A 21,802-nucleotide genomic window follows, 5' to 3' on the forward strand; every position below is an offset into this window, starting at 1 on the left:
ATTCCCCTTTCAAAGGAAACCTTCAAATCCCTTTTGAAGGGTTTTTCCTTGCTGTAGCTCCTTGGGGAAGTTGCATCTTTGCTCCCAGAGGTGTTCCAGCAAGACCTTCAGATTGAACCCAGCTGGATCCCGAGTGAAAAGCTTTTGAAAACCCAACACAAAACCCCCACAGCTTCTTACCTGTGTCACATTGGTAATGAAGAAGGGGAGCCAGGCCACGAAGAACATGCCCAGGAGGATGCCCAGGGTCAGACTGGCCTTCAGTGCCTTCTTGCTGTGTTTGTTGGTGAACCTCCTGCTCTCGCTGCCAGCCATGGGCTGGCTCGGGACACAGGGAATCTGTAGCAGGAGAATGGTGATGAGCCTCCCCAGACTCGAGCTGCCAGCACCAGTGCCAGCCTCTGCCCAAGAAAAGTGAGATTCGGTGCTCCAAATCCTGAAAAAACCCTGCCATTAATTCCTTTCTCCAAGGGACAGGAGCGGGGCCTGCACTGCAAATTAGGAAGAGGGAACAATAGAAACCCTCAATATTGAGAGGATTACCTTCTCTTTTTTACTGTAAAATAGGGGGTTCTCACTAGGCTGTTCTTTATAGAAAAACCAAGCTCAGTCCATGTTTAGGTGAGGACAAAGCCCTAAAGAGGCAGCTCCAGCTGCTTATTACAACAACAAACTATGTTTATAAAAGCAGGATGTGAAACATTGCAGCCTACAAATGCCATAACTCAGCCCTCCATCTCCCCCCCATCTAAAATGAACTGATTATCTCAGCCCTCCACTGGAATTAAACAATGCTCCTTTGCCACTCAGCTTCATGCCCAAAAAGAGAACAAAAATCTGGTTAAAAGATGAAAATTGAGGGTTCCCTGGCTGACACCTTGCTTTCAGCCAGTTTGGGGCTCCAAGGAACTTTTTGGGCCACTTGCCTTGGCTGAAAGACAGGTGGTGGATGCTGTTTTTTCCACCATCGCAACATGACAAAGACCCTGAGCATCCCCTGATCCTGTGAGTGTGTTTGTGGAGTCCAAAACCCTGGCATCCGTGGAGAAAATAAACACTTTATTATATTATCTGTTTATTCTTTGATTGTCCTTTTCCTTTTGACTGTCTAGTGCATCTTATCACATGTGGGAGAGCTGGCCAGAGTCCTGGCTCTGCTCTTAGAGTGAACAAACTAAACCAAGGTATTTAAAGGCAATTAAGTTTGCCTTTTCCCTGTAGGATATGTGGTCAATAAAGCCTATTACAGGGAATTAGAGCTGTTAGATTTAGTGGCAATTACCTTCTCCTGAAGAAATACAAACAAGTGCAGCCACGTTTTGGTTATAAAACCCACACACGAAACCAGCAATCGCATGAGGAGGGGTTTGGCAGTTCCTCTTAACCAGGTAACAAAAATAGAAGCTTCTGTTCAAAATAAGATGCTCTCCAGAATTTGGCATTTGCTATTAGTTGAAATCCTTCTCCCCCATATGTCTCACACCCACCATGGCCAACATTTATGAGTGGAAAATCAGATATAAGATTAAAGCCCTCAGGGATGACGCCAGCCAAGAGAGGGGCGAAACTGCCTTTATTTTGTATTGCTGAGCATTTTTACCTAAATCTTATAATTTCTCTGTTTTTGCTCGTGCTGTTTGTGTGCTCCAGAGCAGCTTCTAAGCTCTCCATTGGTGGGACAGACACAGGGCACCTCAGAGGGCGTCAGCAAGGTGGATGTTGCCCAAAATCTCCCTCAGTGTGGTCTGATTGTCAAAGGCAGCTCTGGCTCTAAGGCTGCTCAGAAGGCAGAAACACCCCAGGCACCCAAATTGTGGGGTCTGCAAGAAACAAGGTCCCTGTGGACACCTTACCTGTGCAATGGTGTCATCTGTAGTGCTGGTGGAGGCCACGTTGGAGGCAAGGGAAGCCACCTGCACCGCCTGCTTGCGGGCAGCCAGGAGAATGCGGCAGTAGGTGAAGGAGATGGCAGCAGAGGGGAGGAAGAAGGTGAGGCAGGAGGCCACCAGGGCATACGGCAAACTGACCACCAGCCGGCACTGATCTTCGTCCCCCAGCGAGGTGACGTTCAGGGAGAGCTCCTCGAACTCCAGTTTGTGCCACCCCATCTTGATGGGCAGGAAGGAGGCCAGTGCAGCCACAGTCCAGGTGGCCAGGATGAGCCAGAGGGCCCTGCAGGAGGTCATGCGCAGCTTGTACTTGAGCGGGGAGATGATGAGCAGGTACCGATCCAGGCTGATGATGCAGAGGTTGAGGATAGAGGCGCTGCAGCACATGACGTCAAAGGAGGCCCAGAGGGAGCAGAAGTCCCCCCGCAGCACCCAGCGCCCGTAGAGCTGGTTGAGCATGGCTGGGGGCATCACCACCAACCCCACCATCAGATCCGACATGAACAGGGACACCAGGAAGTAGTTGGAGGTGTTGCGGAGGGAGCGCTGAGTGATGATGAGGAGGATGAGGAGGAAGTTCCCCGCCGTGGTCAGCAGAATGATGAAGCACAGGAAAGCGGCCACCCAGCTGCTCCCCACGAGGAGGGAGTGCTCCCCCAGCACACTGGAATTGGGGGCCCCCAGGTTACCCTCCATGGGAGCTTTGGGGTTGGGGGAACCTTCTCTGGCGTGACCTGTGCTACGTGACCATCGCCAGAGCCGGAGCCAGGGGAAGAATGACCACCTCTCTGCTCTGTGTTTGTCCTCCTCCTCTCTCTTCTTCTCTCCTCCTCCTCCTCCTCCTCTCCCTCTCTTCCCCTACTGTCTCTCTTCACTGGCACTCAGGGCAGAGTGACGTTCCCAGGAACTGATCAGCAGGAGCAAGGTTCCCTCCCCGTTACTCACAGCCAGGCAGTGCCTCATCCCTGCGAATGTCCCTGCTCTGGGATGTCCCTGGCTGCTGCTGCTGGATCCTGGGGATGTACTGGATGGCAGGATACTCGAGATGCCAGGGATGACAGGATGTTATGGATTCTCTGATGCTCTGGATGCGCTGGACCAGGGAATAAATAAGCCCCCAGGATGCTCTGGATACTCCAGATGCTCTGCACTCAGGAGACTTCAGATGCCGGGAATGCTCTGTATCCCAGGATACTCCAGATGCCAGGGATGCTTTGTACCCAGGATACCCCGGATGCTGGGGATGCTCTGGACTCCAGGATGTCCCAGATGCTGGGGATGCTCCAACCCCCCAAGGCTCAGCTTTTACCCCCCCAGCTGGTCTTGGCTCCCTGCAGAGCTCGGGGCCCCCTCCGAGCTCCTCCGTGCCCGGTGCTGCTGCTGCTGCTGCAGCCGGAGCCGGCGAGGGGAGGCAGAGCAGCCTGAGGTGAGGACCGGGATGCTCCCAGCCCAGCTCGCTCGGGAGGAGGAAGATCCGGAGTGTGGGAAGGGTTCACTCGCGGCAGAGGTGCGTCCAGCCTGCAGGGTGTGTGTGTGAGTGTGTGTGAGTGTGTGCAGGTGCCAGCCAGACCTTCACCTGCTGCTCTGCAATGCACGGGAAAGGATGCAGAAATGCTGACTCCAAGGAGGTGGGGCTGAGGGGGGAGAGAGGGAGATGAAACGAAACGCTAATTAAAACAGGGATCTGGGCTAAACTCCACAAAGTGCCAGCCTGAGAGTTCTCTTTTTTGCCTTAAAGAAACAGCCCCGTGCTCTGCCTTCCCTGCCATCCCTGCCATTCCTGCTATCCCTGTCATCTGTGCCAGCACTGGAGCCCCCGTGCTCACCTGGCAGCTAGGCCAGCAGGGCAGTGGCCAAGCCCAAGTGCCAGGCTCCATTCTCTGCCTGGTCAGCAGCTCCCAGTGCCAGGCTCCATCCTCCACACCACGTGATAAAAAGCAAAAGTTTGCAAAACCAAATAAAAAAAAAATCAACAAAACCTGCACATGAGCCCTCAGGGAGCAAGCAGAGGCATCACAACACTGGCTGACATTCCCACAGTCTGCAGCCAGGGATGGAGAGGCAGAACCGAGGGGAAAGGCTGCACTGATGGTGGGGCAGCCAGAGGGCTGGCCACTCTGCTTCAGGGCTTTCTGGGCTGGCCTTGGGTAGCCCAGATCCTTGTCTGAGGGACAATCCTGCATGCAACCATGGCAACTTGCCCTTGGCAAGTAGGAGCCAACATGTGAGAGGACCCAGCGGGTCCTGCTGGTGGTTCCAGGTCAGGAAACACCCAAGTCTCCCAAGTGCCATTAGTGTCCTGTGCTGCCACCTCCACACATCAGAGCCAACACCTTGGGGTGCTGGGCAGGGATTGATTGGGGTTTTTAATTATGCAGTTGCCCAAAGATGGGTTGAATGTGATTTCTGTTGGGGGTTGACCAGAGCTGAGGGCACTGGCTCCAGCACAAACCAAAGCCATGTATGTGTCTCTGCTGGGCCCCTGGTACCCACCTCTGTGGCTCACAGAGCCAGGCACTGCCAGTTGCTGCCCCTTCCATCCCCAAGCCACCACCAGAGCTTTCCTTAACGTGCTTCCCTTGGGAAGCTGTGCTGTAGATGTGTGGGGAGTGCCAGCTGTGCATCACACACACCCCATCACCCCATCCCACCGCGCCCTACTGCTGCCTGTGCTGCCCTGTCACCCACTCAAGGACAGAAATCGATCTCTTTAGCAAGTCCTACTTTTCTAATCACCTTTTCAGCAACTTTGTCATGTTTTTCCCAGTGGCTGAACAAGCATTTCAGGCCTGGAAACCACCTCTGAGCAAAGAATGGGGGACAGAGCTCATACACACCCTGTTACTCCCTGTGCCAAGGTGCTCTCTGAGAAACAGCTGTTGTCACTGGTACCAAGCTCTGCCCTCCTTCTGCTTTGCCCAAGCCCCTCTCCTTGAATGCTCCCAGCCAAACCTCCCCAGCCACCTCTGCATCCCTGTGTCCTGGCAGGGATCCCAGGGCAGAGCAGCACACGCAACACTCTGATCGCAGCAGGAGGTTTCTTTGGAAAAGCATTTGCACCAGGAAACCCTCACTTCCTCAGCCCATCTGCTGCTGGGAGAAGAGAGAAACCCCACCCTGAGCCCACCCTGCAGCAGCATCCCCAGACAGGATAAGTGAAGGCAGCAGGACAGATTTATCGCAGCTGGATCCATGCTGGTGCTCAGCGAGGAAGTGATGCCAGACGGCAAGGCCAGGCTTCCCTCTCAGTCCGGCTGCACCCCAACTTTAGGAGCACCTCAGTTTGCCTGCAGACCTTTTGCTTCTGAGAAGGGGATTGGATCGGAATCGTGGAATCAAAGAATGGTTTGGGTTGGAAGGGACTTCAAAGCCCATCCCATTCCATGGGCAGGGACACCTTTTCCTATACCAGGTTGTTCCAAGTCCCCTCCAACCTGGCCTTGGACACTCCCAGGGATGGGGCAACCACAGCTTCTCTGGGCACTCTGTGCCCAACCTTTCAGGAATGTGTCCTCCTCAGGTGGGAGATTATCTACTCCTGGTTTGGATGTGTTTGCTGGGGAAGTGAATCTGAACTCATTGAAGCAAAATGTGTTTTAAAAAACCTGCCTTGAAATGAGGTCCAAATCTTGCCATTATCCCTACAAAAGCTTCTCCACACCAGCAGCTCTCCTGGCCTGTCTGTGTCCTCTCCCTGTGCTACATTTCTGGACACATCTGCAGGAATTGTTGCTTCCACCAGCTCTGCTATCCAGCACCACTGGCATGGAAAGCAAAACGAGACACCCAAGTGTCAACATGGCACAAAACAAAGGGCTGGTGAGACAGAGAGAGTCAAATAGGGATGCTGAGAGACTTCAGGCAGTGCAGGGCTTAATGCAGCAGCCTCATTCCATCCTTTAACTGGGATGGTCCCTAGATTTGATTTTGGGCAGAGCCTGGCTAACTACCTTGAAAAGATTTGTGTTTTCATCTGCATAGCAGTCCTTCACTGCCTACCTGTGCTGACGCTCAGCTTGTGTTGAAAGGAGACGGAGACATCCTGCTTCAAACACCTTGGACTGAAGCTCCTGGAGTTTACAGGAACAGCCTCCTGCTAAATCCAGCCTGTTTCCACTGTACACCAGTAAAAGGCCACATGATGGTGCTCAGTGACCACCACTGGTGTTGCCACCTCTTCCTGACTCTCAGGGAAAGCTCCCTTCCTTGGGAAGAGACTTCACAGCATGAAAACTTTATGTTAACACACAGGACACCTCCAGCCCTGCCAGGCCCTTCCTGTTCAGCCCATCACTGTACCAATTGTTGCCTTAATGCAAACCCACTTTCCAAAGTTCAGAGAGCTGCTTTCCAAACCTGTGCAGAGCCCCCAGAGCCTCAACAAGGGGGGCAATAAGAGCTGGACTCAAGGAGGGAGAAAATAAGAGCTGCACTCAAAGAGAGGCAATAAGAGCTGGCTGCTCCCTCCGGGAGCTGATGAGACCTTCCCCAAGGTCAGACTCAGAGCAGGGAGCATCACTGATTGTTTCTGAGAGCACATCCACACTGGCCTGGCATCAGTGGGACCAGAGGTTTGCAAGGGTGCCCAGGGGATGCTTGATCCAAATCCCCTTGGGAAAGAGCCTGCTGGGTTCAGCCAAGGCACCCAGCCCCTCCTCACCCACAGAGGGATGTCCAGCCCATGGCCCAGTTCTCCTTCCTTGTTCCCCAAGGGCTCCCACAGGCCCTGAGCATCTGGATGGAACACGCTGGATCAAGACTGTCACCTAGTGGCCACAGAGCTGGTGAAGGTCGTGTGATTCCACAGCTCCCACGCACTTCCCACACGAGTGGGACCCTGTAAAGCTCCAGCTGCAGCGACACTGCGCCTGGGCCACAGCTGCTCTCCGTGCCCACATGCACGACACATGCTGAAGATCTGGGGTCAGTTCTCCTTTCAGCAGCTCTGCCTCCTCCTCCCAAATGGAATGCAGCAGAAAGCTGCAGGAGCCACAGCCCTGCCCTGCCCTGGCCCCTCCTGTCTGTCCTGGATGGTGTCCTGGTGTCAGCACTGCCAAAAACCAGACAGGCATCAGAGCACTGAGCAATGGAAGTCAGAACTAATTTATTTAAGAAAAAAAAACCAAAACAAAACCAAAACAAAACTCATCAAAAGGAGGGGGAGGCATCAATTACAAGCTCTGGAAGCTCTTGTCAGGACAGCGCCAAAGAATCAGCATTATACAACAGAGAGGGGCAGCAGGAGGGCACAGAGCCCACCTCGAGCCTCCCCAGCCCTGCCAGCACTCCCTGCACAGGGACATCCTGGCCCTCAGGCCCCCTTCTCCCTCCATCACCATTAAAGTGCAGCAGGGAGAGGGGGTACAGGGCTGGCTCCTACCCAACCCCCCCCTCAGCTCTTGGCTTTCCCCTGCAGCCATGAAATGTGAAGCCCCAGCACTCACGGCATGATCCAGGTCCCTCGTCCCCAAGGAGCCACGTGGTGGCCCTGGGGACAGCAAGGTAAGGGCTGTCACCACCACAGTACCCAGTCACCTCCCACATGCAGCCCCAGAGGCACATCCTGGGGCAAAACACTCCCCAAGAGCTGCCTGATACAAAGTGTTAGGGTTAGATTAGTCCAGACCCAGCAGGTGCCAGGAGGAACAGCGTGTCCATGCTGAGCACACGTGGCAGAGAGGGAGAGCGGAGGAAGAAGGGATGCTGCTGGTCCCACCCCTCCCAGGAGAGATGTGCCTCTCCCATGGGACTGTGGAGAGGCTGCATCCCTTCTTCCTCCACCCTAGGCAGGAGCCATTAGAAGAGAAAACCCCAGAAGGGCTCCACACAGTTTTGGAACCTGCAGACAGCCCTGGGAGCCCTGCTCAGCTCCTGCTCTCAGCCCAAACCCCCATCCACGCTCCCGCTCCTCTCAATATATTATTACTATGATGTGCAAGTAGTTTTGCATCAGAAAACACCGAGCCCTTGTGTCCCACTCAGCAGCTCCAGCCCTGCCCGTGCCTCAGAACATTCCTCCAGCGCCGGGGTGTCGGGGAGCAAAGCGTGAGGGCAGCAATTAGACAGGAAAGACTCCACCCACCCCCCTCCCCAAACCCTCTCCCTCTCACACCCCCCTGCCAGGACAGTCTGCACAGGTCACTCCTCGCCCTCCTCCTCGTGGTGGTGGTGGCTGGAGGCAGGAGATTCCTCCACCTCCTGCTGGTGGTGGGTGTAGTGGTGGGGGCCGGGACCCTCGGCAGGGATGTTCTCCTCGGCGTTCAGGTAGACGTTGAACAGGGCTCCCTCGTGGCTCGGCTCCTTCCCACAGGCCTGGCAGCTGCAGTGCAGGATCTTCTCCACCAGCTTGTCCACCCTGGGGATCTCCTCATTTCCTGGACAGTCCAGTGTCACCTGGGCAGTGGGACAAGGACACAGTGAGTGTGGAGGCTCCCATCCTGCAAAGGGAGGACTGACCTGCACCGTGCCCTGCAGATTTGGGGTGTTTTAAGCCAGAAGTGATGGGTTTCTATCCATAGAAACAAACCTCCCTGTCAGTCTGCAAGGTGAGAGTTCTCTGGGAACATCTCACAAGGTCACAGGCTCCAGAGACCCAAGGAAAATCACAGAACCATAAAGGTTGGAAGAGACCTTCAAGATCACTGAGTCCCACCATTAACCCAGCACTGCCATAATCACCCTAAATCACAGAATCACAGTTATTTAGGTTGGAAGAGAGCTCCAAGATCATCAAGTCTGATGATGATCTCAAGTCTGTGACTGATCTCCACCTTGTCAACTAGACCAGAGCACTCAGTGTCACACTGTCCTAGTTACAGGGGTTGGGACCAGTTTATCATTATGTATGTACAACAAAAACTGTGTATTTTACCCCCTCTCTGTCATTTCTGACGAACTGCTAATAAATAGATTGTTTGCAGCAGCTGCCCAGGGCCCACATGACACCTCAGGCTACAAGCTGGGTGTTAAAGAAACCCTGCAAGGCAGGGGAGTGTTCTTCTCTTTGCACACCAATGACTCAGCTGTGATAACTCCCCTCTTGAAAGGCATCAGCACCTTCACACCCAGCCTGAGGGGTCATCTCTGCTAATGAACCACCCTGGACTGGCATAACAGGCAGCTGCAACACCTAGACCATCAAAGATTCCAAAAATATCTCATGACTCGGAGATAAATCACCCACTGTGAAACTCCCTGCCTTGGGGGAGGTACTGGGCATTCCCACCTGAACCTGAGCACATATAATCTTGGGGGTTTGGGACTTCTGGTACCACTCATTGGATCCAGAGGAGGACCAGAACTTCAACAGGACCGCAACTGTCACTCTCGACAACACTGTGATCATCCCTTCAACAGGACTGCAATCATCACCCGGACCAACAGGTTTTCTTTTCCTTTGCCCCCAGGGGACCACGTGGTGCTCAGCACAGGGGTGGATGAACACCAAACTGTTGCAGGATTATACATCTGTCTTTGTGGGTTGTTAAAACCAGTTTTCTCTGTATCACTGCATTTGTTGTAAATTTTTTTTAGTAAATTGTAACTGACTTGTAGTCTTCTCAAGTCGGTTTCATTTCTTCCGCCGGTTTACTTTTAAAGGAGCACACACATCCAGTCATTTCTTGAACACCTCCAGAGACAATGACTCCACAGCCTTCCCAAGGAACGTATTCCAATGTCTGACCACTCTCTCTAATTTTTTTCTAATATCTAATCTGAACCTCCCCTGTTGCAACTTAGGGCCATTTCCTCTCATCTTTTCACTTGAGACGTGGCAGAGAAGACCAACCCCCACCTCACTCCAACCTCCTTTCATCCCCAGCTCCAGCTAGACAATACTCCCCGACGCCACTGGCACAGGAACATCGGTGTGATGGCAAAGGCCACCCACATGACACGATGCTGATCAGCTCAGTAGTTCACACTAAAGCCTCTGATCAAATGTGAGCTGAAAGCAAAGCAGAGAGCTGAGCCCAGCTCCCTGGGGGCTGAGCTTCCCTTGGGAGAGGGTTTATGGCTCTGCCAGGATCAGCGGTAACAGGGAACTGTGAGGTTTGAGGGTGACTGCTGTGGAAGACACACCTGGACATCAAAAAGGGCAAAAACTTCCAAGTGGAACAGGCAGAGGGAGCGGTGGAGAGAGCAGACATGTGGGATGAGCACAGGGATGAATAATGCAGGGAATGACAGAGGATGGCTCTGCAAACAGAGGGATGAAGGCACCACTCAGCACAGCAGTCACACTGTTTCCAGCAGCTCCTTCCACTCAGGCATCTGGGGCACAGTCACCTGGCAGACACTCTGGAAGGAAACTGTGAGTGGGAAAACCTCAGGGAAGGAGAACAACTTGCTGTAAAGTGGTGGCAGAGCAGAGCTGAGCTCCCGAGCGAGGCCCCCTGGAGCAGGCAGGGATACTCACGATTTCCCACATGGACTGGGCTGGCATGCAGGAGTCACAGTGAACCAGGGACTCTGTGGACTGGGGGAAGGTGTTGGGGACACTGTAGCTGAAACACTGTCCCAGACAGGCCCTGCAAAGACAACAGGAGGGATGGGGGCTCAAGGGAGGTGCCTGCTCTTCCCAGAAAAGGTAGAAGGAGATTTGACCTTCCACTGGGGCAGCTGGAGGCAGAAGTGTGCGAGTAACAGTCCCCAAAGCCACTCCCGTGCCATCAGCCACCTCCAGCCCTGTGCTGAGGTGGATCTGTACCTGTTCTGGATGGATTTGGACTCACAGCCGCTGTGCCCCACGATCTGGGTGATATTCTTGGCCTCACACCAGGCGCTCTTGTCCGGGAAGAGGGCGAGCTTGTTGATGGGTGGGGGAGCAGCCAGGAGCACTGGGAAGAGGGCACCCACCACGAACCATAACATCATGGCCAGCTCTGCCAAAATCCTACACCTGCACGTGGAGAGCAAAACATTAGCAGGAAACAAAACAGGCGAACCAGCTGAGTTCTCCAACCCCATGGAAGTTCTGGGTTGAGACAAGCACAGGTACACCCTCCTATCCTGCTGTGGCCAGGATGGCTCCCCAAAACACTGCCTGGGGAGTGGGACGTGCTGCTCTGCCTCTCCCCTCTCAAAACAGCTCTGGGGCAGGCAGATACGAGCATTACCTCTCCCAGTCTCTGTGCCAGGAGTAACAGCAGCTTTTCCTCATTTCCCACCCACAGCTGGGCTGGGAGAAGTTTGCAAACGAAAACATCACTGCCACCAGCTGAGGCAGGCTGGAGAAACCCTGGACCACGGAAATGCCATTATCTGAGGAAGGAACAAGCTTCCCCACTTCCTCTTCTCCCACCTTAGAAGCCAAAGCTGGCCTTGCTGTAAGCCTTCCCAGGGAAAAAGGAAGGGAAACCTCTCTCATCCTGGATTGTGCAGCAGGTGTCGCTGCAAGGCAGCAGCACATAAGGACACGTGGAAACCTCAATCCAGGGGCTGGAAACTCGCAGGAAAGACCAACACAACATTTATTTTTATAGAGCCACTCAAAGGGTTATTCCAAAGATGGGAATTTGGGCTGTGGACAAGGGGGGCCTTTGAATAACAAGCACAAACCTCACTCGCAAAGGCGGTTGGCTTGGAGGTCACTTCCCACTCCCAGAGAATTCCCACCCAGGGTTTCCTTGCTCTACTCTCTGGTCAAGGTGCCTGAATCAACACTCCCAATCACTGGGGAAAGGCAGATGGAAAAGCATCATAGAAACAGGGAAATTTTTTCCTGTGTGGGGTTTCACCAGTCATAGTGAAAGGCAGACATTTATACTTCCTAAAATATTTGTTAGAACCATATTATTTGTTATTTCCTTCTATTTATTTATCCAGACAACGATCCAAAGCCCACACTGGAAAGACTCCTGTTGATTCCCATGGCTCCTGGGTCCAGCCCTCTAATGTTTGCTGCAGAGGAGAGGAAAAATGCCTTCTTCCTCAGACTCTGGTGTCAGAGGCAGCTGGGGACTCCCGACTGGGTGTTTTCAGGTCACTCAGTCTGTCTCCACAGTCCTCTCCCACATCCCTTGGGCTGAAGGACCACCAGGATAATCCACATGACTGAGACACCTTCCTTGGCACTGCCCACAGCTCCAGTTCAGGGATTTTAATGTCATTATGGGGTTTTGCCCTATTATCCCTCCACTGAGCCCAACTTCCTGGACCTGAAACAGAGAGAGGCAAGATTCTTCCCTGTCCTCCATCCCATGGTACCCAGAAAGAACATCCTCACTCACTGGATCTCTGGAGGAATCAGGTGGCATCTCTGCTAATTTTCCTTTTTTCCTGGTGATACAAAACCCACACTTGTGTAATGCAGCAACACTTGTACAGCCCTGGCTTCCTAATCCCCCAGCACTTGTGGGATGGGAATCCCACAGTCCCCAATGGGAATACCTGCTCCAAGTGGAGTTTGCAGGTATTGGCTGGACATAAGCAGAGGGTTTTAACCCCTGAGCTTGCCCTGCCATTAATGAGAGCCATGGGGTTAAATACATTTGTCCTGAAGACAACTCTTAGGACTTCTGCATCCTGAATTCTTTTCCATTTCACTGGGGGAATTCTGTGATTTCTGTAAGAAGAACCAGGCTCAGCTGCACACACACAAAACACATGGTCAGCTTGGTTTTCTGAAACAGCATGGCTCATTCCTCAAATGCCAGCAGCTCTGTGCTAAGGAATCCCACTCCCAAAGGCAAGTCCGAGATCAGAGCTGGGATGTGACCCAAACAGCAAACACCTCCATCCCGAGGAACAGCCAAAATTCCTCTGGAGTCAGTGCACAAGTTCACTTCCACATGCCCCATGAGAGAGCAATTTCCTTATTTCCAAAGAAAGGTGGTGGCTGGTTTTTGTCCAGGTTTCTGGTGCATCTCTACGCAGCTGCAAAGAGACAAACATTCCTGTCTGTGCTGGGTCCTGCTTCCCTGAGAGCTTTTATTATTCCTGGGGGGAGGTGTCCAATTGCCAGAGGCACAAAGGATCCTCTTGGAGCATCTGGGCTCCTGTGAGGAAGATGAGTGAGGCTGTGCTCTGCTAAAGCACAGGACCTGGCCTGGATTCAGGAAAGCACTTAAACATATGCTTAAGCCTTCTCCTTTCCCTTTTCCTGGGATGTGTTTGTAACCAGGGCTCCAGTGGCAACGACCACTGGTCCGGTTTGCAGGGGGTAGTGGGAGAGTAGGGTAACTGAGAACCCCCATAGCAGGGGAACTGGGTATCCCTATGGAGCTGGAGCAATTCCAACTCTCCCTCGTTCCTCAGGGCACTCTGGTGCCAGGCAGTGCTACCCTCCAGTGACCTGAAGCCTTGACCATGCCCAATCCACAACGCACGGTGCTCTCCTGCTCACAAGAACGCTCTGGAACCCACAGGGCCACATTTCTAGTACGTAACGAGGTTTCTGCCAGTGCCCAGGAAAACATCTGATGCAGCTGAGTTTGGGAGGGAGCTGGGGCTGGAAGCAGCCCCGGCGCGTCCGCTGGAATAGCTCAGAGCAGTCATGCGAACAGCGCGGCCATGAGAACCATTCATCTGACACAGCCACAGCCTGAGACAAAAGCGCCGTGTTCCTTCTCCCCCCACCGGGAAGGGAGAAAGGAAGACGGGGCACCCAAGCAGGTTTGCAGACTCCCGATTAAATAGAGGCACTGAGCACATTCCTCCACGACAAGCTAAATTACATGTTGCAGCCCCGAAAGGAACAAGTGTGTTCCCCGGCTGACCCGGCAGAGCAGCCACTTCCCCCCACACAGGGCCTTCTTTTTCTTTCCCACACCAGGGCACACTTTTTTCCCTGTTAGTCAAAGCTCTTCAAGCAGAAAGTTCAGCTCAGTTCCGGCAGAGCCACCGGCCCGTGAGGGGCTCCCCCCGCTCCCTCTGCAGGAGCTTCCTCCCCATCCCTTTGGCCGCGTTTGGGAAATGAAGTGACTCAGCCCTGAGCCTGGCACATCCCAGGCTCCCAGACAAACAACTTCTCAGCGCAGGCACAGCTGCAGTCCTGTGGTGAGTGGCTCCAGAGCCCTTTTCCAGGGGCTGAGGGACAAAGGTCCGAGGGGCTGAGGGACAAAGTGTCCATGGCTGGTGGGTCTCGGGGAACCACCTCAAAACCACTACAAGGCCCAGGAGTTCTGCCAACAGCTCAGCGTCCCCTGATCCCAGTTTGGAGACCTGTTGGTACTGCCTCAGATGTTCTGTGCCAGCCAGAAGAGCTCCTTCCTCCCATTCCAACAGTCCCAGGACTCTCAGGAGTCCCTCAAGCAGCGCCTGGAAGCAGCTGGGAAAATCTACATCGTTACACTGGCCAGAGGACAATCACTGGAATTACCTCGGAGGCCACATTCCCACCATCCAGCCCACAGCTGTTCCCAGCCATTTGGAAACCAAACACTTCTGGAGGAAAATAAAACAGATCTAATCAGTTTTACCCTCTTTTTCCAGTGTGAAGTTTACACCATAGCACAAGACAAGCTTGCAGGTGGACATGGGGAATGTTTCATGAGTAGTTTAATGTGTTTATAGGTATTTTTCTTATCCAGGATCTTGCAATTCTGCCAAATACATAAAACCACATACACAGGTAGATTGTGCTCATGGCCACACACACAGCATCCTGGTTCTGAGAAACAAGAACCCCCCTAAGCTTTACAAACATTGCTCAGCCAAGGCTCACAGCCTGTGGATACAGCACAGAAACAGTGTCAGCTCCAAGCTGGAGCTCAGGAAAATGGGACACGAGGACAAGAAATGACCTCACCTCAGGGCCTGACTCAGTGATCCAAGACCTTGTGTGAGACACACGAGATCTCAGCAGAGATGGACGAGGTGAAGGTTTCAGCTCCTGGTCTGGATTAGAGCTAGGACCTCTCCTGTCCTCTCCTGCCTCCCTGGACACACAGCTGCCCTTCCTGACAGAGCCAGCTTCCCACCCAGCTGGGCTATCTCTGCACCACACCAAGAGCAACCCAGGTTGGTGTTAGACAGGAATCACAGTAGTCCTGGATACTGCCTTTGTGTTCAACTAGATATTTGTGCCATTTTGCTGAGAAAAGCTGCTGCACAGCCTTGCTGGAGAAGAGGAGGCCCCAGAGACACTCTGTGCCTCAGTTTCCCTCATTGCAAGAGCAGAGACAGGGAGCACCGAGTGAAGTGACGGGTGCAGGGAGAGTGGAAAAGCACAGGGAGGTCTTTGGAGTGCCAGATTTCCTTCGAGGGAAGCAGGGGGGGAGGGCTGCCAGCAGCCCTTGCCCCACACGATGCCAGGAACATTCCTGGCTGGGAAGGCGCTCAGGCAAAGGCTCAGGGCAGGTGGGAATCAGGTTGGAACATCGTGTGGGGGAGTCACGCAAGGACAATGTGCTGCCGGGAAAGGGGGGCACTACCCGGAGAAGAGAAGGCTCTCCAAGAACATGGGTGGGATCCCTCCTGTGTGTGGAGGCAGCTAGGAGAGATCTTGATAGCCACTAAAACACTAAAAGGCAAATGATTATTTAGGCACCTAAAAGGAAGCAAAGCCACAGTGTCTGCTTTGGTGGCAACTGGAACTGGAACAAAATATCCCAGAAAGATCCAGGGCATGGCTCTCCTCAGACAGGAGTAGGTCTATAACTTCTGAATACCACCAGGGATTGCCTCTTAGGAAACTCAACTCAAATAAATTGCTTACATGGAACAAAAAATTATTATAAGCCAGCATTATTAGCAGGAAAAGCTTAAATCTCAACTGCAAATAAAGTCACTGTGTACTGAAACAATCTATCAAAACAACAGATGTTATTCAATACTTGTCCTTATTTAATACTTCCTCCTTTTTTGAAATTTGCATGTAGCTAAAACTTGATATTTCTGGGGACTCTACTGTAGTGCAACAGTCAAAAAAAATCTAATCTATGCCATGACAACATGGGTAAGGGAGAGGGAAGAGAACTCTTCACTGAGAATATCTGGAGGTAATTCTTCAGGACAGCAAGACACAAGAGAGCTCAGCTGAACACAGAAGTGCAGAAAACGAAGCTCAGAGCTTCAGTCTTGCTTCGCTGAGCTGCAAAATCTGTGAAGAAATTACAAAAAAATAAACAAGGAACTAGCACAGGAAGACATTTGATATTTAACAACCACAAGAATCCATCCTAAGAACTTTTTGATAGTGAAGCAAAAGCTGCCGTTTCTCACCGTGGACCTGGTTGCCTCTGCTCCTTTCAGGAGCAGCTGTCAGAGCTTCCCTTTCTGTAACATATTAATTTCCACTCAAGCACAGTTGGGCGAGTCACAGAAATAAAACAGAAATAGAGAAAAGTAGTGCAGCATTTTTAAAGCACTCTGCCCTCCCCACTTTGGCCAGAAAGTCAAAAGATTTTGGTACACTGGGAGTTACAATCTAGCTTCTTGACCATGCACTGAGCACTTTGGAAATACATTTTTTGCAGTTGGGAAAAAAAAAAAATCCAAGCTACTTTACCTACAAAAGTCACTGGAAATCTACCTCTGGACTTACATAGGCTTAGAATGGGGTCCTGTAGGAGCTCTGCTGGAAAAGGGACACACTAATGGCCTGTGGAAGAGGCAAGTCATATAAACAGTTTGTGGTAATTTATTTCAATTGCTCAATTTCTTCAGCATTAAGAACAATCACAGCTAGGAAAATGCATCAACCTGAAGCACAAGAACATCTCCTGGCCCCACACTGCCCTCCACTCCATCTCCAAGCACGTGAGGCTCTGCAGCCCCTAAAAGCAGCGGGACAAGTGGGATGGGAGCAGGGATCAGCTGTGACTTGGGAAAAAGGCTGGGGGCCAGCCCAGTTTTGGGGAGCAGCAGGATTGGGGAGTATCAGCAAACTGGGGAGAGGGAGAGGGTCCAGGCCCTGCCTGAGCCCCTGTGCAGGGAAGAGCCTGCCTGGCACACACTGTGTCTGGAACATTCCTAGGGGGGTCGGATCCGGGTGCATCTCTGCTGACATGAGAACCAGGCCCTTCCAAAGCCAGCTGGAGCAGCGCTGCAGCCGCAGGCCACGCTCGCATGTCTGGACCTGAGCGAGGCGAGGCTCCCTCCTGAGCTTTCCCTGGAGCTGGTGTTTCCCACACAGCCATCCCACACCCCCGCTGGCACAGAGCAGGGACAGTCAGCCTGGAGCTCAGGGCACCCACTGCAGGAGGACAACTGGTGTCCAAATTCAGACTGTGGATCCACCCCCTTTGAAAATCCCCTGGATAACAGTGACTGCTGCTCTCTCCAATGCTGTTCCCGAGTCCTGTGAGCAGCAACTTCCTACCTCAGCATGGAAAGGGAATATCTTTTCCTCTACCACCACAGCACCACTATCAGCAGCCTGGCCACTATCCCTTACCTCCCTAAAGCACCTGGCTTGCCCCAGAGTATGGTCACACTGTTTTCCAGAGTCACAGCCTCTCCCCTCCTTGTTTGGACACAGCTTTCATGGAGCCAGCAATAAAACCCGCAGGATCCCGGGAGTTGCTCACTTTAATCCATGTTTGATTTGCAGGCACCAGCGGTTTCCCTGGGGAGAGCTTCTCCCAGCAGGCCCAGTTCTGCTTTCACTTAGAGTGAGGTAAACTGGGACCGGCTCCTCTGAATGACTCCACTGGTGCAAATGAGATCAGAATCTGGCACCACTCGTCTTACTCAAAACAAGCCTAACTGGAACCAGATAAAACCAGTTCCAGTACATAGTGGCCACCAGGATGATTATTTTTTAATTCCTGCAGGCAGAGGGGAGCTGTCTCGGATGCCAACCACACTGGCTTGCGCCTTGCTCGGTCATTCATTACCAAACTTGCATAAAAACCCAGCACAGCAGGGCTGCCTCTGAAGGATCAGGCTCCCAGCTGCTGGAGCACGAAGGGGAAAGAGGGAAGGAGAAAGGGGCTTGCTTGTGGATGGAGCTGTGGATCTTTCAGGATCCTCCCTGTTGTTTCCTTCACCCTTTAACAGCCTTTTTTAGGCCATATCTTGGTCACAACAGCAGAAATACAGTGACCTGAGTGCTGTTTTGCCCTCTTTTGCTCTCTGCTTTACAGTGCACCAGCCTCCTCAGTTTTGATGATATAATCCCAAAGTCTGTTATTTACCCACAGCACTGACCAAAATATCTAAGGCATACAAACACGTGGAAGTGCAGGGCCAGAGACATTCAGAGGTGACATAACAGCTCACAGCTCAGGTGGCATTTTCAGTTGCCACCAGGGCTGACCCAACACTTGACATTTAGACAGTTTCTCCTGAAACTGCAGGATTGGGCCCAGTAACCACAAGGAAATCACACCATGGCCTGAACACTGCTCTTTCCGCCCCTCTGGACAAGTTGCCTGAGCTCTGTGTTGGAGAAGAAGATTTAAACAACATCTGAGAGTGACCCAAGCAAGGGCTCGATCCTGACACCAATTCCAGAGCTCAGCTCCAAAGGACTGGGATCTTGGCTGGGATGGGGCTATTGGACCAGCCCAGCTCCATAACTGATGGGAATGGGTGCTGGGTTGCTCCATTCCCATCATCAGTGCTAATTTACACCCAGGAAAGCACTCAGTGCCCCACATCCCTCCCTTCCTAAACATTGCTGCACAAGAGACAAAGGTCTGGGGAACAGCAAGCTTCCAGGGCTAATGGGAGGTGTGGAGGACAGACCACCCCTCACTCCCACCCTGAAACTCCCCCAAGAAGGACAGTTTTATCAGCTGTTTGGGTTTTTAAGAGTCTGATGTGAGCGGGTGTGAAGTTTCTTTGCTCTCAGCCCTGTTGGACCCCCCGGCACGCTGCTCCTTGCATTTTCACAGGGGATCTCCCAGCTTGGGTGATGCCAGGTGAGGGTTGTTTTCTCCAGCAGACTGCAAAACAGAAAGAGCAGGAGCAAGGCCCAAGGACAGAGCAAGAACCCGGCTCAGCCCACCCTGCAGCCACGGTACAGGAGCTGGCAGGGGCAATGTCAGTGCTCTAAAGGGAACAGTGTGGAGTTTGGGCAGGAATAACTCCCCAGGAGTTTCTTCTGCTCCTCAGGTAGGTTTCCCTTGATTTACCAGCCTGATCTGCCCTTGGCAATGCCAACACACACCATGGGCAAAGTTACTCCACCACGGGCAGGTCTTCAAGGCTGCTTGAAAAGTATTTTGGCTCAGGGCCCAATCCTGCACCTTCAGAGCACCCAAAAATTCCCTCCAGCTCGACTGTTTTCCTCACTCCAGAAAGACAACCAGGCACTCAGGAAGAGCATGCTCATTTGCCCTTTTTGCGAGACCACAAACTCCCCAAGCTGGAATTCGGTGTGGAGAGGTCACGCCAAGAGCCCGGATTCTTCTCAGGGCTGTTTGCAAACACTTGGGATTTTTATACTGAAGGCAAATTCCATTTCCCATCCTGCGGTTTGCAAATTTGAGGCGAGCTGCCTTTTACGAGATAGGAGACTGCCTTCAAAAAAGCAAAAGTGCCCGTTCTGTACAGCTGGTTTTTGGCTGGTTGGACATTGCAAAGAGGACATGGAGTTCTTCGGCTAAAAATACAAGGGAAAATCTGGGTCTCTCCATATCTCCAGGATCTTTCCCACTTGTTTCAGTAGGGTGCATATTTTTCAAAAAAAAAACCCTGCATGGCAAAGCTGTGGTGTCCTGACTCCACAAACACTTCACACAGGCTGAATTTTGAACTTGATGGAGTTCATCCTGTATGTAAAACCTAGATTGTGGAGCAGAGCAGAAATTTCTGGTGTCCTCGTAAGAGCGATATTAGTAGGGAATAAAGGATTGTCCAGATCAACTTTAATGCAGCCTGCAAGTGAGATAAAGCATGTTCTGTTCACAAAAAAAGAACGTTTCTCCCACGAGAAAAAGAGAGGTCCTCACTGAGCACAAAACACAGATATTACTGTACAGAACAAAATAGAATTGCTGCAAATACTTAGACAAACTGAAGTACATTAGGGTTCAAGAAATAAGTAAGGACATATTGTATATGCCTTTGTATATTCCAGTAAATGCCCAAACTATTTCTAGGATACAAGGATGTAAATTCATCCCCGGGATGAACTTTTCAAGGAACAAAAGTTTACTGCCTTGCCATCGGGAAACGTTCTTTCCTTTACGATCGCTGAAGTACCCCACGTCCGCTGGGGGTGTGGGTTAATCGATCCTGAGCGTTCCTGTTCTTCCCTGTGCACTTTTGTTCGAAATCCCAAAGCGACGGGAAGGAGGGAAGGACTCTGTACCACAGACGTGCGCCCGACACAGCTCCCGGCTCCCCAGCTCCCAGCCTTATATTTAATTGGAGCTAAAGCGGCGGTGAAAATAGTTTAACGATTGTAGAGCAGATCCCCCCGAGTCCGCCTCATCTGCAACCGATTTCTGCCCGCGACTACATCCTCATCCTCCCGGCCATCAATCACCGGCAGGGTGGGGGAAGAAGAGAAGGGAGAGGAAAAGAGGCGAATAATCTGGTGCGGGGGGCGGAAAAGCAGCAGGTTCGGGACGGGGGTGGAGGGGACACAAAGCCAAGGGCTACTCACCACCCAGGCGACGGCGGGGACATCCCATGGGGTCCGGGGCCCGGCCGTGCCCAGCGGCTGCCGCATCCCCGGCGCGGCGGGGCGGCCACGGAGAGACGCGCGGGGCGGGCGGGAGCTGCCGCCTCCTCCCTCCCTCCCTGCCCTCCCTTCCCTCCCTTCCCCCGGTGCCGGGCTCCGGGCGGTGCCGCCGGCCCCGCCGCTCGCGATTGCACAATCGGGGTGGGAAGGGAGAGGAGGGGAAAGGAGGGAGGGACGGCGGAAGGAGGGACAGAGGGAGCGGCAGTGGCAGCGCCCGCCCTGCCGGGGACCCGCCGGTGACCGGGCACGGAGACCCCGGGCAGCCCCCGCGGCCACCCGGCTGAGAGCTGAGAGCCGGAGCCCTAAGGCGGAGCTCGCCCACCCCCCTGGGCCGTGAAACCCCCGGCAAGGGCTGAAAACTAACGGGGAGGGCACGGTGGCAACGCCCGGCCACAAAAACGAGGGGTCTTCGGAGAGATGTGTCCGAAGGGAATGTCCCAGCCCTTACTCCTGAAGTGACATAAACAGTTTGGATTGGGCTCGCCGAACGCCAACAATTCTTATTTAAGCATAATTCTTGATAGAGAGTGCTTGGGGCAGAGTCCTGAAGAGTTTGGGAAAGTTCTCCAGCACCAGAGACATAGGTTTTCTCTTTTGCTTTTCCTTTCTTTTCCCTTCCTCTTTCTCCTCTTTTTCTCTCCTTCCTTCCTCTTTCTTCTTCTTTCCTTCTTTCCCCTTCCCATTAAAAAACTAACAGCGAGACCCCATCCCAGTGAACCCCCATCCATGGCCACCCTTCTGGTGGGATAATTGCTGGGGACCAAAGGGCTCTCTTTCTGTACAGGCACAATTAATCTAACAGAGGCCCCCACATTAAACACTACCCAAATCAAAAGATACCTGCCAGGCTTGGTTGGGCTTTGCTGGCTCCTGTTGGTGTGAGGATTTGCATAAAGATCAGAAGCAGGAAGGGGAGGTGGGTAAGAAGAACCAGCTGTGTTGAGAGAAGCGTTGGCAATGCCCTGGCAGGGTCCCTGGGGAGAGGTTTTGAGGCTGGGTGTTCACTGAAGGAGGCTGGAGGCTGCCAGTGAAGCAATGATTTCCTGCTGCTTGGTTCCTTCTAACTCCAGGATAATAGGATTTGTAACTGAAATGGCAAAAAGCTGCTTCCAGCATCAGTTTCTTACCCTGTGAGGTGCAACATATCCAGCCTCCAAAATGTATGTACTGCTCAGCTCCAAAAGAGCCAACAGCAGAGGAGCAGCCTCTAGCCATGACCGCACATCCCATCAGGAGCCCAAAATCTGTTTTCCCAGCATTTTCACCCAGTGCTGAACCCAGGCCTTTGACTAACCTCTCATGGCCAGCATGACCAGCAGTGAGCTCCTGCTCA

The 21,802-nt window shown here is 52.7% G+C and overlaps 2 protein-coding genes across 17 annotated transcripts in view; both read right to left on the minus strand.

Moving 5' to 3' along the window:
* The window catches only part of HTR6 (5-hydroxytryptamine receptor 6), a 31,628-nt gene extending 28,456 nt beyond the window's left edge, over positions 1-3,172 (minus strand). For 15 of the 16 annotated variants that reach the window (XR_007629798.1, XR_007629794.1, XR_007629793.1 and 12 more), the window contains exons 1-2: positions 1,854-3,172; positions 181-339 (exon numbers count right to left, since the gene is read on the minus strand). Coding sequence is in view for 8 of the 16 variants with exons in the window: in XM_050322267.1 (XP_050178224.1) it covers positions 181-339; positions 1,854-2,585 (891 nt within the window). In the remaining 8 variants the exon portion in view is untranslated. Of the gene's footprint in view, positions 1-180; positions 437-1,853 lie in introns of all 16 variants that reach the window. The other variant, XM_050322263.1, reaches the window with a different exon arrangement.
* Positions 3,173-6,976: 3,804 nt separating this feature from the next.
* On the minus strand, positions 6,977-20,515 carry NBL1 (NBL1, DAN family BMP antagonist). Its single transcript, XM_050322272.1, has 4 exons — positions 20,392-20,515; positions 10,600-10,791; positions 10,309-10,420; positions 6,977-8,282 (listed from the first exon to the last, which is right to left on the minus strand). The coding sequence occupies exons 1-4, from the start codon at positions 20,412-20,414 to the stop codon at positions 8,028-8,030; spliced, it is 582 nt and encodes a 193-aa protein (XP_050178229.1). The 5' UTR covers positions 20,415-20,515; the 3' UTR covers positions 6,977-8,027.
* Positions 20,516-21,802: the final 1,287 nt, after the last annotated feature.

Source organism: Myiozetetes cayanensis, unplaced genomic scaffold (genome assembly GCF_022539395.1).
Source record: "Myiozetetes cayanensis isolate MyiCay16 unplaced genomic scaffold, myiCay2020 scf28, whole genome shotgun sequence".
NCBI lineage: Eukaryota > Metazoa > Chordata > Aves > Passeriformes > Tyrannidae > Myiozetetes > Myiozetetes cayanensis.

Coding starts and splice junctions, on each gene's coding strand:
- NBL1 (XM_050322272.1), bottom strand. CDS start 20,414: ATGTCCCCGCCGTCGCCTGGGTG. Junction 10,792..20,391: donor TCCCCGCCGTCGCCTGGGTG/GTGAGTAGCCCT, acceptor CTCCACGTGCAG/GTGTAGGATTTTGGCAGAGC. Junction 10,421..10,599: donor TCCAAATCCATCCAGAACAG/GTACAGATCCAC, acceptor TTGTCTTTGCAG/GGCCTGTCTGGGACAGTGTT.